The following is a 15018-nucleotide window of genomic DNA, read 5'->3' as shown; positions in this document are numbered from 1 at the left end:
AAAAGAAAAAAACACGTGCGTGCACGTGAAATTTTTTTACTCTTTATTAAAAATATAATTATTTTTTTAGCTTGTAATAAATAAAAATAATATTTTAATTATAACATTGGGAAATAAATTGGTCACTTTGCTATATATATAAAAAGAAAAATTATAAATATTTAAGATTAAGACGTAAGTGTTTGTTTGTTTTTCAAGATCGTTTTGTCCAATCATTTGCATCAACTAGTGCTCATCAAACACATATTCTTGAAGGGTTGCATTTCGCTGACAGATTGTATGTATTCTACGTGACATTTATATTGTAATATATATAAATATAATTTGTGATTAAAAATTATAAAAGTTGCATTTATTTTCTTTCTTTTGAATAGACAATACCTACCCTCGAAAAATATATATTTTTGTCAAGAAAGTGTGTCAAGAAAGTGTAACATAAGGATTTATTGAAAAGAGAAGGTCTAAAGTAGAGAAAAATTATCTTCTTCTCACCCTCCCATAGTAAAAAATAAATAAATATGAATCTTAAGAAATCAATGCAAATACCTTGTTATCACGATGTCATGGGAATGACATAAAATCCTATCTAAATATATTGATATCATTCCACCAATAATCAAATGGAAATAAAAATAGAAATGACTCATAAAAAATAATAATAAAGTGAAAATTTATAAACAATAACACAAGAATGTGCATCTTTAAAAAACATCAATCAAATTTGTGACTTCAACTCTTTCTAAAATATTGCAATATTGTAAAATGTTTCCTAATTAATCCAATTTCAACTACCATTAACATCTTCTCCAAAGTGTAATTTAAATAAAAAAAAAAACATATAAATTTAGTGTGAGATTATCGTTTTGAAATTGAACGAAAAATTTACATTTTAGAACTGTCACTTGATCATATATTAATGTTTGACATAAATTTTAGAGTCATGCGGATGCCGTCTTTCTATCAATAATCAAATCAAAACTATTTTGTTACAATGGATAAATAATAATAATAATAATAACAACCACCAAATAATTGTTGTTTCTCAATACCCTACCGCGTAAGTAAAAAAGTCGTTCATTTAATCTAAATAAAAATTCAACCGTCATTAACATTTTTGGAGTTCACTCAATCATGCATGGGTATGCTCAAGTGGTCATGGTAATTTAGAAAAAAATAAAATGTTTGAAAGACTTAAATTAGAAAAGTAAATTGGGTGGTCATCGTAGAAGGGATGAAGTGTTTTTGCAAAAAGTTGTTTTAGTAAAAGATCAGTTGGATTGATGAGGTGTGATGGATTTTAAGTAAAGGAACATAATATAAGGCATTATGGAAGCTGTAAAAAAATTGTAAGAGCAAAAGGGAAAGATAAAGATTCTTTCATATTCCTCCTCTCTTTTTTATCTCTTTCTTTTTCTTTTCAATTTTTTTCATAACAAATTTTCTTAAAATTTAAAATCATTAATTTTGGTTGATTGCTTTTAATGCATAATTATGGTTACAAACATTTGCTTTCATTTATGTTTTATTTCAAATATGTAGATGACTTCCAAATTTATTTATAATGATTATAGATTTAAGACTGTTATGTAATATAAACTTCATACTTTAATCTTTTTATCTCATTCCTATTGATATATATACCATATGTTTTGTCATACATATACGTGTATATTTTAAATTAAAATATGCATATTCTCATGGAAACTAAAATAGATTATATCTCAACTTATTTTCAAATAAATGGATGCATATATATATATTTGAAAATCATTTTGTTTTGGTTGAAAAATATGAGAGAGAATAACATGCACAAATTTTACGTATAGGTAAATGTGTGACTTTTAAATTTGTTACTTTTGTAATTTAAAAATTGTTGTGACTTATCTTTATTATCAATTTCTTTTTGCTATTTTTACGAGCCTCTTAGGTAAAAAACCAACTGATTAGGTCGTTAATAAAAAGAAGATAATAGGAATTATGAGACCAATAACCTAATTGAGATGAATAAGAATTTTAAGACTGATCGTATTTACTGTTATTTTACTATATTTATAAATTCATTTCCATTCTATTTTGATTTTGATCTTTTTGTAGTGTGGGTTTCTCTCAAATCTTTTATCAATTTTATTATGGTTATTTTAAAAAAAATTACACAAACGTAACAAAATCAAAAAATATGTACCGATAGTATAACAAAAACCCATGAAATCAGTAAAATATTTTTCATTATTTATAGATTTGCTCTCAAACATTGAGGCGATTGTTACTTCTTTTTCATTTTCTTATTTGCAATTTATTCATCTTATCTTTCAAATTTCTTCATTATCTTCTTTTAGTTTTTCTTTATTATATTTTTAAACAATTTATTATTCTATTTAAATTTCATATTGTATCTCACTACTTTTGGTAAGATTTTTATAAACTACTCATCTTCCTCGTGTACGAAAATATTAGGATTGTTTAAATTTCATTTTGGCATGATCTAAATGTACACTACGATCTTGTTGGTTTAGTCTAAACGAGCTTACCATAGTTAACATGATCGTCGTTTAGCATGATCAACACGATTGTTTGATTTGAAGTTTTTAACGACATTTACCATAATCAACACAATCATTTTTCATGAAAACACAATCGTTTGTCATGATCACATAATCGATTAAATTTGAATAATTTTTTCTATGGTTAAAAAAAAAAAAACGACATGATCGTGTATCATGACAGGAACAATACTAGATAATTCGTATAAATTGTAGTAAACGAATCACGATAAGACTACTCACGCATGTGTAACTTATTAATCGCATGTTGACCAAAGCATCTTTGTTATTTTTTCATCGAAAACCTATGAGCTTTTTTCATTTTCAAAATACTATACGATATAAATATTTTATCGGTTTGTTATACTTTTAAATTTTTTTTTATAGAAAGTAATGTTTATAAAGAGACTGAGGATCGGTTATTATGGGCAGTCTAAATAATGATATTGTACCTGACCGTCTGAAGTTAAGCAAAGGAAATAGGGAGGGTTACAATTTAACATTGTGAAAAAAAAGGAAAAAGGAAAAAGGAAAAGAAAAAATTAGTTTATATTGACAATTACATTGGTGTGTGTCCACCCTTCAACTTGTCTTCCATGTCTTTTTCCTTCCTTTTCTTTCACGGGCTGATCCTTTCAAGAACAGAGTGATTACTACATCTGATAAGTTCAACAATGGAAAAATCATCTAGGTCTACAAATGTAATTCAACAAGCCTAACAGCCATTTTAAACATTCTAAACTTTCACATTCTTCAATTTCCCAGGTTTCCATTTATAAACAAACATCATTTTTGCACTTTCTGCAATACAATCAATCATACAATACTGGAACGATACAACAAGAACAAGAGAAGATGTAGAAATTGACACGTTTTCGAGCAAATTCACACGCTTGGTTATTTATATACAGGCATCAAGCAGTATGACTATGAAAAAACAAATTAAAAAATCTCCAAGGGCCGACCGAAGATTATATACAGAAAGATACAGTAAAGTTGGTGCATCAACCGGGTACAAAATAGTCCATCTTATCTACAGGCAAGTTTAGTTCTGATGTTTCCACCTGTGTCAACCGATGAGTCCAAAAAATATCGAGGTAAGAAGTCAGTAAGACGAAGGCTTAATTTAACATATTTTCTTTTTTTACAAGAAACAAAACATTTCATTGATAGAAATGAAAAGAGACTAATGTTTGGATAGCAACATATAAATAGTTATAAGAAAATATTATTGATGCCATTTTTTTTTTCTAATTATATGGTGAATTTCAATTACCAACGAAATTCAAATGGTAAAAGAAATAAGTTTAAGAACTGTTAACATGAACATATCCACCCAAACTCAAAAGTTCTGAACACTGCACACGACATTTTAACTTTGATTTCGAGTTAATATATTATCTACCATCTTTTTTCTAATTCTCTAATGGATATCAGCATACCTTGAACCTTAAATCTAAATGGAAAAAAAAATGTAACTATAAGTCCACATTGGTATCTCCTATTTCCTACTAGATTCTAGTTGCACTATCGTGCACTACAAAACATAAGATCCTGGTGATTTCCTCACGTACATGCTTGTTTATATCTCAAAATTATGGTAGTCATAGAGCTCTAAAGAAAAAGTAATTACCTGATCAAAAGGAACAAATATAAAAGGTGTCAGACCCCGCTTGTGAGAAACTGCAGGCACATCTGGGTTGTGTGTTTCATCGTCTCGCCATCTTTCCACTATGCCAAGGATATCTTCTTCAGGATCACCAACCTCATTGTTATTCATACCGCTGGTAACAAGGGTCAATAGATCCATTCGGTTATTAGCCCCTGTTGATGTTCCTCTTAGCCTATATAGAACGACAGATAAGTAAAACAAACCTTCAGCTAACTGTAGTAAGCAGGTAGTTGTAGTAAGTTTCATTATTAATACATGCTATATTCATTAGTTGAAACTTGAAGTCGATTACATCACAGTACATCCAGAATATACATGGAACAGTTCATTGCAGCAGGTTTGCAATCCAGGGGAGATAATCAAAAATCCAATAGTAAGTGTAGAGATTTATGAAAATCACTTTTCTACATGGAATGATAAAAGGTCAATAATTATGCCTGGAACAGAATCAGTGTACATTTTAGGGTTCTTGTTCGCATTTGAGTGTCTTGATTCAAATTTCAGACATAAATAGGAGTTGGAGGAGCTTTATAGTTCTTTTCTAGTTACTCTTCTTGTTACCATTATATTTTCTTTTGTAATTTTCGTGACTATTTTAAGCAGCTCCTTTTGATTTGAATTCTTTGTACTATGAAGTATTAATATCTATTCAACGAAAAATTTGACATCCCTTTAAAAGAGAAAAGGCATCAGTGACATGATCTTATCTTCAATTTCATTACGATGCAGATGATGACTAGTAATTTGTGAAAATGGAAAAGCAAAAAGAAGAAAACAGACAAGCAACAATGAGCTAATTGAAATGAACCATAAATTACTTTGAAAAAGGCTCGAGTCCCCTTTACAACTAGTGCTTATCGTTAGTCAACTTGTATCTACACTCTTTTTTATATAGCAGTGAACACCTCAAGAGTCTTATATTACTAAATCCATAAGAATAGATGACCGGAAACCGGAATTATGCTCAACACAACTTAAAAGATCAGATAAGTCTAACAAACCTCATGCGAATTCTGAGCACAGTAGGACGTGCCCCTGAGTACAGAACAGCTGCTTCAACCTGCAGTGGTATAATCATAAGTTCTTGAAAGAAAGAAAGAAGAGAACATAGCATATCTCTCCCAAAGAGACTATAATTTTAGCACTTCTTTTCTCCTCTAGCTGATGAGTGTGCCTAGTTGTAGGCCATCAGCATCCAGGGAAATCTTAACATATTGTAATTAATAAGTTGTTTCTTATAGTCTATAGAATAGAATAAACCAATACAAAAAGAACGCAATTTAGATTTACCTTATCATCTGACAAGGTATAATGTCCACCAAAAATACAGTCAGCTTTTGAAGCACGAAAATTCATGCACTTAGCCACATCTTTAATCTTCTGTGAAGAATTCTAGAAATACCAAATTAAAAATGCAAATGAAAGCTATTAGATATGAAATGAAGTCATTGTTGTGGAAAGACTAGATGATAGTTCAGCCACCTTGTAGAGAAATCGCCCAGAAGGAAAAAATCTTATGTAACGGAAATAGCAGACCTGCAGAAGTTGGCAAAAAGGAAAAGAGACACAATTTAATAGGAAAAAGAATGAGAAAAGAAAACATTAGACTTATTACAATGTTCCAGAAGAATTGACAACTACCAGTAATTAATCTTAAAATCATCTCAGTTTTCTATTTCCTCAACCCAATAATAAAAGGCCTCCAACTCCATTATACTCGTAAATACCCTTATACTATAAGCCAACAGGTTCACATGACAAATTAGAATTTTGATGGATGCAGGGTAACAATCCCCATATGTAGGTCCATGCCAATTATATGGAAGCAAAGGATGAATGCAATAGCAAACATTGTAGGAGCTAGTTAGGTTTTAAAATCCATAGGGGGAAATGAAAATCGGAACTTAATTACATATATGTCCCCATAAAAACCTGTTCTAAGAAGTTATTACCCAGCCACAAAAAAAACGAGTCCTGCTGATGTCTGGGTAATACAATTATTCTATTAAAAACTTACAAATTAGATTGAGCTTTAAAACAAACTAATATTGATCTTCCAATCCACACAACACGGAACACGCCCAAAAGAAAAAAAGCATACCAAGTGAACTGGATTGGTAATCTTCCACTCTGCGATCCCAGCACGTATGTAAGTATTCCTGCTAACATAAAGGCCTGAAGCTCATAATAAATATTAGTTATATGCCTTCAGTCCAAATCGCAGACTACAAGAAGGCAGTAGAAAACATATTTCAGACGTCAAATAGTCAGGTAATGCACTTGAGCACCCTCGGCGAACTTCAAAGCAACAACAAAGACCACTCGTTCATTAGCATTCAACAGACTAAACCCTCCCCAACTCTCCAGTTTTTTTTACCAAATAACAAATAATAGCATTTGGTGGGAAGATGCATTAGGCAGTAAAGATTCATGAAAATTAAATCCATTCTCAATCCTATTAGATGAAGTGGTTCAAACACTGTCAAATCCAATTACTTGGTCATGAACTCAATTGTCCAAGACATTATCTCTCTTATCTCTATTCTAAATAAAAAAACATTACAAGGTCAAATAGCAATGACGATTTCAAACTTAATAAAACCTCGGATGTAATGGTTCAAAAACACAAATATTGCAAAGCCAACAAGATTTCTAGTTCTAAACTTAATTAACAAAGATTGATTTTCATATTAAATAGCAAAATATCGCAAATTGTTGGATCCCCATTTTTTAGGCATTATTTATATGGCATCTTAAATCTAAACAAGCAAGTATATGGCACCCTAATTTTTGGAAGAGAAGAATACGACAGAAGTAATGGTATGCTCAAAATAGAGTCATATGGAAGGATCTTATAGTTCTCACCATCAGTGCGGATCCTTGGCCGTAAAAGCCACATTTTTCTCCATGATCCATCATACATAGACTGCAAAAACTTGTAGTTTTCAACCACACCAGAGAGCTGTAGAGAATAAAAGTAGTGTGAGAATTCTTGGTTAATATTTATATGCTATATGTCAAGAAAATTCAGTCGCTAACCATAGGATAACTTACCTGCCAAGCCTTCAAACAAGCATTACGCCAGAATACAGGATTCCGGATGGTGTATCTCCATTTTCGACACACACACGACGCCCGTCCCAGGTCATAAGGAGTCATTCTGGCAAAGACCTATTTAAGAAAAATGAAGCTCTGTCTATAAGAAATTTTGGAAGAAAGCAAAAAGGTTTGAAAAAAGGGATTGATCTACCACGACAACCTAACCTCAAAAAGTAACTCATCAGGTAAACAGCGATGTATTAATGCTGGATCAACAAATGGCTGCCTACTTGAACTTCCGAATGGTGCGACAGGTCTAACATTAACCCCATAGAGATCTGAAATAGAACACCTGAAACAATAAGAACAAATAAAAAACCATAATGCAGAAACTATGTTGTATGTGGGAGGAAAAGAAGGGTTGAACATCTCGACGAACAAGAACTAGTGCCATGGAGAAGTACCAAGCCACGGCCTTTTTGTAACGAAGTACTGAACAGCCTTCAATCGCAACGCTGATTCAAGTTCAGCAGGGACCTTCAACGCATAATCTGGAAGAGAAGAGAAAACAAATTATACCAGAAAAAAAAGCACACACAGACAAGGAGATGAACGCACGAGACAAAATTTATCCCAATTTCAAATTTTATATTTCTCTGGTACGTGTTCATAGGTATATATATATGTGCAGGAAAGAAAACTATTAAGTAAACATGATAATCTTTACCCAGAAATTCCCAGAAACAAAACCATGTAAAAAATTAATGAAAACATTGGTGTTACTTCTAAAATTTCAATTTCGAGTTCATACATCGTAGCAGACGGAATAATTATTAACTGCTGAGAAAAACAATCAGGAGAGGGGTAATGAATGAGGTAGCCCAGAATGAAGCAATCTGTAGAAATTAAGACACCCCTTAACCCTAAAAACAGAAAAAAAAAAAAAAAAAAAAAACAAAACAAATGATGCAAGAAATGATTAAGAACACGAAGCAAGATCCAAGATGAAATAATAAAATTGAACCGAGTACGAACTTGATCAGATTATAGAAAATGAAAACAAACAACATACCCGAAGACATGAGTAATCGGAGAATGATGATTTTGGTTGTAGAATGATGATTTTGAGTAAACTGTTCAAAATTCTCGGAAAAAGAATGAAGGAAGAGCAGAGAGAGAGAGAGAGAGAGAGAGAGAGATGGGAAGACTTGTTGGAGGGTTAAACTGAAAATGGCGTATTCCGTCTTCATTCCATGTTCATTGGAAGAATTTAAGATGAACGATGAGACACGAAGTTGCAGAGATTTTGGGAATTAGGATTAGGCCCACTGCAGACATTGTGATTCTGATCATGCGGTATCCAATTTAGCCCCAACCTTCTTTTCCTTTCTCCTCTCCCAAAAGAGTGGAGGGACATTGTTTTAGTTCAACTATTCATTTCATTTGATCTACTATTATTTAAATCTCATTTCATTCATAAATATATAAAATTTTCCTTTTTTCTATCCACTATAATTAATTTGGTTCTTTCTTTCTATTTCTTATACATGTTCATCACTATGCTTACTTCATCCTGCATCACTCTCCTTCACATCGAACTAGAGGTGTCTCGTAGATGACTAGTCATGTAATTCACATCTAACTTGTGACTTGACAAGATAGAGGCATTTGATAGATTTGTAACACACGAACTTTGAGTTTTTATAATTATTTTATTGTATTTATTTTAATATTATACTTTTTCTATAACTGTGTTTCAGTTTTGCCTCATTTTTATCCTATGTTTTCAGCACGAGCTCCATACGTCTTCTATGCTAAAAGGAGGTTCTAAAGGTATGTCGGTCTCTTTTTTTTTTCTTTGTACTCATTATAGTCAATAAATGTTATTTTGTATATTAAAATTTTAATATAATCATAATATTTTAAGTTCGTGTTGCCAAGAAATCTTTGCAAAACTATAATTTACAATCTTTCACATATGGTTCTTGACGTCGAGATACATCTCGACGCCATGAATCTCTAAGATACAATTAAAGAAAAAAAAAATGCAAGTCATAGAAAAATGAAAGTCGTGATTTTCTTTTATCATTACTTTCATTAGGATTTGAAGTCATAGTATTTAATAATAAAATATCATCAACTGTTATGAAGTAAATTGAAATAAATGTATGATTATTTAAAATTAGTTAATTTCTCCAAACTCGTTATGATTGTATACACTAAAGGTTATAAGATTTTAAATTATAAAGTTATTACAGTTTATGCATTATTTAGAATTAGTTCTAAATTAATGTTATGTGAAGAAAAAATTAATTATGCATACATGTTTGGGAAAAACATTTTTTTTTACTTTTCATATCTCGAATATGCTCAAGCAGCAACAATATTAAGAGAAAGGTTTATAAAACATTACAAACTTATCTCACGTCTTCCTGTTGCCAAACAAAGTAACGAGTTATTTATGAAAAACCACAGATTTTGACCAATTGAAACAAAACCCTAAAACTAATGTTGTGAATTTTAATTATGAATGAGGTCGTGGTATAGGAAGAAATTATTATTACTTTTGTGGTGATCATTCTAATAATCCAAATTTCAAAACAACCACACGAAACATAAATTATAAAAGAAAAACTCTACAAAATAATAATTAAAAAAGTGATGAAGAAGTATGGTATGAAGACATTGCTCATGTGTTTGTCGTATATGGAAACATTTTTTTTATCTATATCAAGCTTCCCCTACAAAAGAAAAAAAAAGGGAGGAAATGTAGAAGTAATTGTGCCTATCAAGATAGTGATATATTTTATCCATCAAATTTGACTAATTTGGAAGTGGTAGATTTCATTAAAACTTTTAAAGAGAAAACTGACAGTTGATAGAATAATAAGTGTTTCTTTTGACTTTGAAAATATATAGAATAATATTGTTGTTATTTGTTCAAAGACAATAAAACAAAACACATTTCATGGAAGCTTTTATACACTAATAATCTTGAAGAAATGGTGACATCACATACAACAAATTTGTTCAAATGATAACTTAACCTACTTATTTACAAAATCATTACATATCATAAGATTTGAAAAAACTGATGCACAACATTATATTGCAGCAACTTAGAGATCTCAAGTGATGTTTGAATGAGAGAGAGTAAATTGTGTTTTTGTAAATATATAAATAGAAAACCTTCTTATACTATTTTTCCTTCACTCAAATTTTCTTCCATGAGGCATATTTTCTATAACCAATGGGCATCTAATAAGAAGTATTACACAAATTATTAATAGAAATGTCCATTATTATGCTTAGTGTTCACTACGTGGTCTTGAAGATAGTCACTTTTAGTGTCCATGTAATTCACCTCTTACTTGTCACTTTTAGTGTCCATGTAATCCATTGAAGATAGTCACTTTTAGTGTCCATGTAATCCACCTCTTACTTGTCACTTTTAGTGTCCATGTAATCCAACTCTTACTTGTCTAAATGCACGTAGATAGAGACATTTGGTGGATTTGTAATACACGTTGAAAAAAATCCATGAAATTTGAAAAAAAAAAGTAGAAATTTGAAAATTTTGAGTTTTTATAATTTATTTATTTATTTTAATATTATATTTTCTTGATATTCGTGTCTCGGTTGTGCATCATTTTTACAACACTATTTTAATTATAAATCTTTTTGGTAAATGATTATAACCAGCAAAATATACATCAATAGTGTCTGTCAGTATTTGATATTGAGAATTTTTGTTCATTATGTTATATGAAAACAAACTATCTTTTTTAATATAATACTCATGAAAAACCATACTCCACATATCGAACTTGATTAAGAAAACAAACACAATTATAATGCTCACATAAAAATACAACAAATCACAATTTTTCAAAAAATACATTGGATTACAAAATAATATTACTTGATATATGCTCATATTAATGCATTTGGTTGTTTTGCTGAATTGAAAAATAACAAGACAGTAATTGGAACTGACAAAGTTCAGCCACGTTTCTTGAAATATACGCACGATTTTATTTCTCCCATTCAAGTAATCCTATTTATGCTTCTTTCTCCTCTTTTTGTCATGAGGGATGATTAATCCCAACACACCCCTTTTTTATACATAGCAAAAGTAAACAAAATTGAAAGGAAAAAAATTGCCCAAATCGCAGTGATGTGTATCACTGGGTGCAACCGAGGCTCCACCCAAGTTTTTTTCTTTTGTCATATAACTCACTATCACTCCCAATCCCATGACTCATGAAAGCCTCGCTTTATATGTACCCTCATGATTTTCTTGCTCCTTCCAATAGAGGAAAGGAAAAAGAGAAACACTGACTCTTGCTGTTTTCCTAAATCTGTCACCAAACACCCGAAATTAATTTAAAGCTCTCTCATTAACTTCTAGTTGTTATCTGGAATCAATATCTTATGACCTCGGGCAAAATTAAGAAGCTTTTGTGTAAATAACTGATCAACTAATATTCCTCCTCACCACCATAGTCATTGTATCCGTAGCCATACTCTTCCTCATCTTGGAAATCATAATACTCATTACCATAAGTTTCTGTGGGATCTTCTTCACCTTCAATGTCGAAGTTTTCTTCAAACATCGTCTCAGTATGATTGTCTTCGAAGTTGTCTTCCAGCTCGTTCCTACAATGGATTTGACCAGATGAACTATTCAGATTGTCTTCGAAGTCGTCTTCCAGCTCGTTCCTACAATGGATTTGACCAGATGAACTATTCTCTTTACAACTTGAGGCTCCCTGCTTTTCGCTTGAATCAGGTGCAGGCTGCACGAATTATTAGGCAGTTATACTAACCATGTGTAGTAATCGAAATAATCAAGAAGGTTAAACTCCTTTCTTTCCATCCTTTGTTTGAGAGTGGATTATTTTCCTGTACTGATGAAAAAATTACAGTCGCATTCGAACATGAAAATAACAAAACATTAAAGAAGAAATGAAGAGTTTTTTTCAAAAGAAAACATAGATAAACATACTGTATCAGAGAAGAGTTTGTCCAACACGTCAAAGTTGAATTTTGAACTGAGCCTCTGCGAAGAATGAATGTGGGAAATAAGCAAATGAGTGGATAGATGTAAATCAACCAAACAAACTAAGTTAGCTTGCACAAAAACCATGGAATTATGAAAATAAATACTCTTCCCCCACACCGAAACGAAAATGACCCCGGAACAATAATGTGGATGGTTCTTGAACCCTATACTCAAGCGTTTCTTAAGAAAATGATTTGGAAAAAGATATATGAATGAAAAATTTCATAAAAGAACATCCATGTAGTCCATAGAGGACCAATAAGACAATAATTAATAATTAAGAGTGGAAGTTGGCCCCATAGAATTGGAAAGTACCACGAAAATTGAGATTAAAATTGAGATTAGAACAGATCCATTGGGCTAAAATTAGAGATCACAATCCCATCCAATTAATCTATTAATTAGTTTATCTCACTGATATACCTTTTTAATTTGCATTTCACGTGTAGTTCCTGTATCGGCTTGAGCAGGCATGTTTATTGGAGCTTCTGTTTTCCTTTGCCTCTGCTTTTTTCCAACAGAATGAGAAAACATAAATCATACTATAAATTGTAAAGATGCAAAATTCCTATCCAATGTTTTTCAGGATAAGGGACTTCTTGTTCAACACAAAGTCACGAACTGTAGTTACTTAAATACCTTCTTTGATTTTTTAACCACAGCTGAAGCTCCAACGACATTAAGGCCTTGTTTCTTAGCTGCTTGGTCCTGAAAATCATGCATATCACTTTTTTAGAAACCAAATTATGATTGAAACATAAAACACTTTGTTCAAGTGTTAAGTATAATCGTAGATTTTTTTGAAGCAATCAAAGGGTTATATTAAGAGGGGCAAGAAGCCTTTAACCTGAAGATAGTCTTTGTTAATTTGCTCCCAAATAATCTTTTTATAATGTGCCTCCTTCCTGTTGTTTAGGTAAGAGTTCACCTATGATTTGTGAAAAACTACGGTTAAAACACCATACAAACACCAGAAGAAATAAAAAGAAACAAAAGGCTAATGCAATTAAATTAGTCGGGTACCTCACTATCAAAAACATCACCAAGGTCCTCTGAATCATCATCGGATGGAGAACTTTTATCTTTGTGTTTGAAGAACATGCCGAATAAAGATGCATCAGCAGTTTTCATCTGAAAACAACAAGAGCATTTACCAATGTCAAAATGCAAACAGTTTCAATAGCTGGATGTTATATCTTTTTAAACAATGGACAATGAGAATCTACCAGTACCAGAAAGCCACCGTTGTTAAAAAAAATACAAAAAACAACAAATCTGAAATTACAAGATCCAGTTACACACTGCCTTTCGCACAAACTAAACAATAAGTCTAGCCAGAAACATATCATCTCAAGAACAAAAAGGCAACATATTAAAGCTTCAATTCATCATTGCTTGATCTTACAGCGAACCTAGATAGATAATTGAAAGAACTAAAAACGGTGATGTAACCTAAATATGGTCCAATAACGAGAAGCGAACGATAAACAAAAAGATGAATCCAAGAACAATCCATCCTAAATTTCCATACACAACACTAAAGATCGTAAGCATGATAACTTGATGGAATACTTACGATGTTGATCAAGGAATCAGAATGTGTATAGCGCAGCCAAATTACTCGACGCCGAGAAGAAAAACACGCACTTGTTCCTCCGGTTAGTGATTTAACGCAATCCGGAATTTTGCCGACGATCCGTTGCCGCCTAAAGGAAAATCACTTGTAACTTCAAGCAGAAGAGCGAAAAACGGACTCGACCTTCATCTCAGAAAAGGGCCCAGCAATATAAGGCCTAGTGCATGGACCGGCCCATTATTATTTTATTTTTCCTATTTTTGACAAAGTAGAAAGATATTTACCATTGGTAGAAAGTTTTGTTTTTAATGACTTTGTTTCATGGAGGGTAAATATAGAAAAGTTTAACAAAATGAGGTATAATAGAGAAAAAAAGAAAAGAAAAATATAATATTCAAATAATAATAAATAATATATAAATAAATAAATACTAAATTAAGAAAATAATAAGTTAAAAAATTCTCTCCAAAATTTACTATCTCCATTTGTATGGAAATTTCACCAATACGTGTGTATTACAAAACTCACTATTTATAGGCAGTTTGACAAACATGAGATGAATTAGATGATTATTAAGTGTTGATATCTTCAAGATACATGACAAAAGAGTTGGATGTAGATGAGAGTGACACAAAGAACACTAAGCATAATGACACATGACAATAGATACTAAGCATAACTAAACAGAGTTAATTTAAGTATGCATGTATCTAATACTCCTCTCACTCGTGAGCTAGAAATATGAAAAAGACCCAAAACTAAAATTTAATATCAATTGAGAAGGAAATTAGCAATGTGGAGGCTTCGACACAAAATCTCCTCAAATGATCCACTCTAATACCATCTTAAAGAACATAATTTGACCTAAAAACTTAAGTTGGTAGATAGACGTTAAATTTAGTTATGTATCTAACATTGTGATTGTCTATAAAGTAGGGGGCAAGGGTTTTGGGTTAGTTAAGGTTGATTTTGCTTCCATTGACGAGGAAATAAGCAAATTGAGCTCATCGCGGCTTCAATCTACCTTGCAATATATCTCAATATTTTTAACTCCAATGGTGACACAACCAACATTGCACATGTTCAAAATAAGTATATGATAATGGATCGGTAATTTATTGATATA

General features: G+C 31.4%; 2 protein-coding genes across 3 annotated transcripts; both read right to left on the bottom strand.

Moving 5' to 3' along the window:
* Positions 1–3261: 3261 nt before the first annotated feature.
* On the bottom strand, positions 3262–8679 carry LOC101219089 (F-box protein 7). Its single transcript, XM_004142579.3, has 11 exons — positions 8324–8679; positions 7716–7802; positions 7477–7589; positions 7267–7383; positions 7078–7174; positions 6314–6387; positions 5695–5748; positions 5503–5604; positions 5214–5272; positions 4174–4384; positions 3262–3604 (listed from the first exon to the last, which is right to left on the bottom strand). The coding sequence occupies exons 1-11, from the start codon at positions 8499–8501 to the stop codon at positions 3545–3547; spliced, it is 1152 nt and encodes a 383-aa protein (XP_004142627.2). The 5' UTR covers positions 8502–8679; the 3' UTR covers positions 3262–3544.
* A 2456-nt stretch (positions 8680–11135) lies between these two features.
* On the bottom strand, positions 11136–14057 carry LOC101217202. 2 transcript variants are annotated; one of them, XM_011655492.2, is made up of 7 exons: positions 13893–14057; positions 13340–13447; positions 13164–13244; positions 12956–13024; positions 12740–12823; positions 12260–12313; positions 11136–12050 (listed from the first exon to the last, which is right to left on the bottom strand). In XM_011655492.2, the coding sequence occupies exons 2-7, from the start codon at positions 13445–13447 to the stop codon at positions 11733–11735; spliced, it is 714 nt and encodes a 237-aa protein (XP_011653794.1). In that variant the 5' UTR covers positions 13893–14057; the 3' UTR covers positions 11136–11732. The 2 variants fall into 2 exon arrangements, with proteins under 2 accessions (XP_011653794.1, XP_004142699.1); XM_004142651.3 differs by having other exon boundaries at positions 12740–12820; positions 13893–14055.
* Between the last annotated feature and the right edge of the window lie 961 nt (positions 14058–15018).

Source organism: Cucumis sativus, chromosome 4, assembly GCF_000004075.3.
Source record: "Cucumis sativus cultivar 9930 chromosome 4, Cucumber_9930_V3, whole genome shotgun sequence".
In the NCBI taxonomy this organism is placed as follows: Eukaryota; Viridiplantae; Streptophyta; class Magnoliopsida; order Cucurbitales; family Cucurbitaceae; genus Cucumis; species Cucumis sativus.
The sequence above is the reverse complement of the archived record's forward strand: the minus strand, read 5'-3'. Positions and strand labels throughout refer to the sequence as shown.

Coding starts and splice junctions, on each gene's coding strand:
- LOC101219089 (XM_004142579.3), bottom strand. CDS start 8,501: ATGAAGACGGAATACGCCATTTTCAGTTTAACCCTCCAACAAGTCTTC. Junction 7,384..7,476: donor CTGATGAGTTACTTTTTGAG/GTTAGGTTGTCG, acceptor TTTCTTAAATAG/GTCTTTGCCAGAATGACTCC. Junction 4,385..5,213: donor GTGCTCAGAATTCGCATGAG/GTTTGTTAGACT, acceptor CGTTCTATATAG/GCTAAGAGGAACATCAACAG.
- LOC101217202 (XM_011655492.2), bottom strand. CDS start 13,447: ATGAAAACTGCTGATGCATCTTTATTCGGCATGTTCTTCAAACACAAA. Junction 13,245..13,339: donor GTGATGTTTTTGATAGTGAG/GTACCCGACTAA, acceptor CACAAATCATAG/GTGAACTCTTACCTAAACAA. Junction 12,824..12,955: donor TGGTTAAAAAATCAAAGAAG/GTATTTAAGTAA, acceptor GTTGGAAAAAAG/CAGAGGCAAAGGAAAACAGA.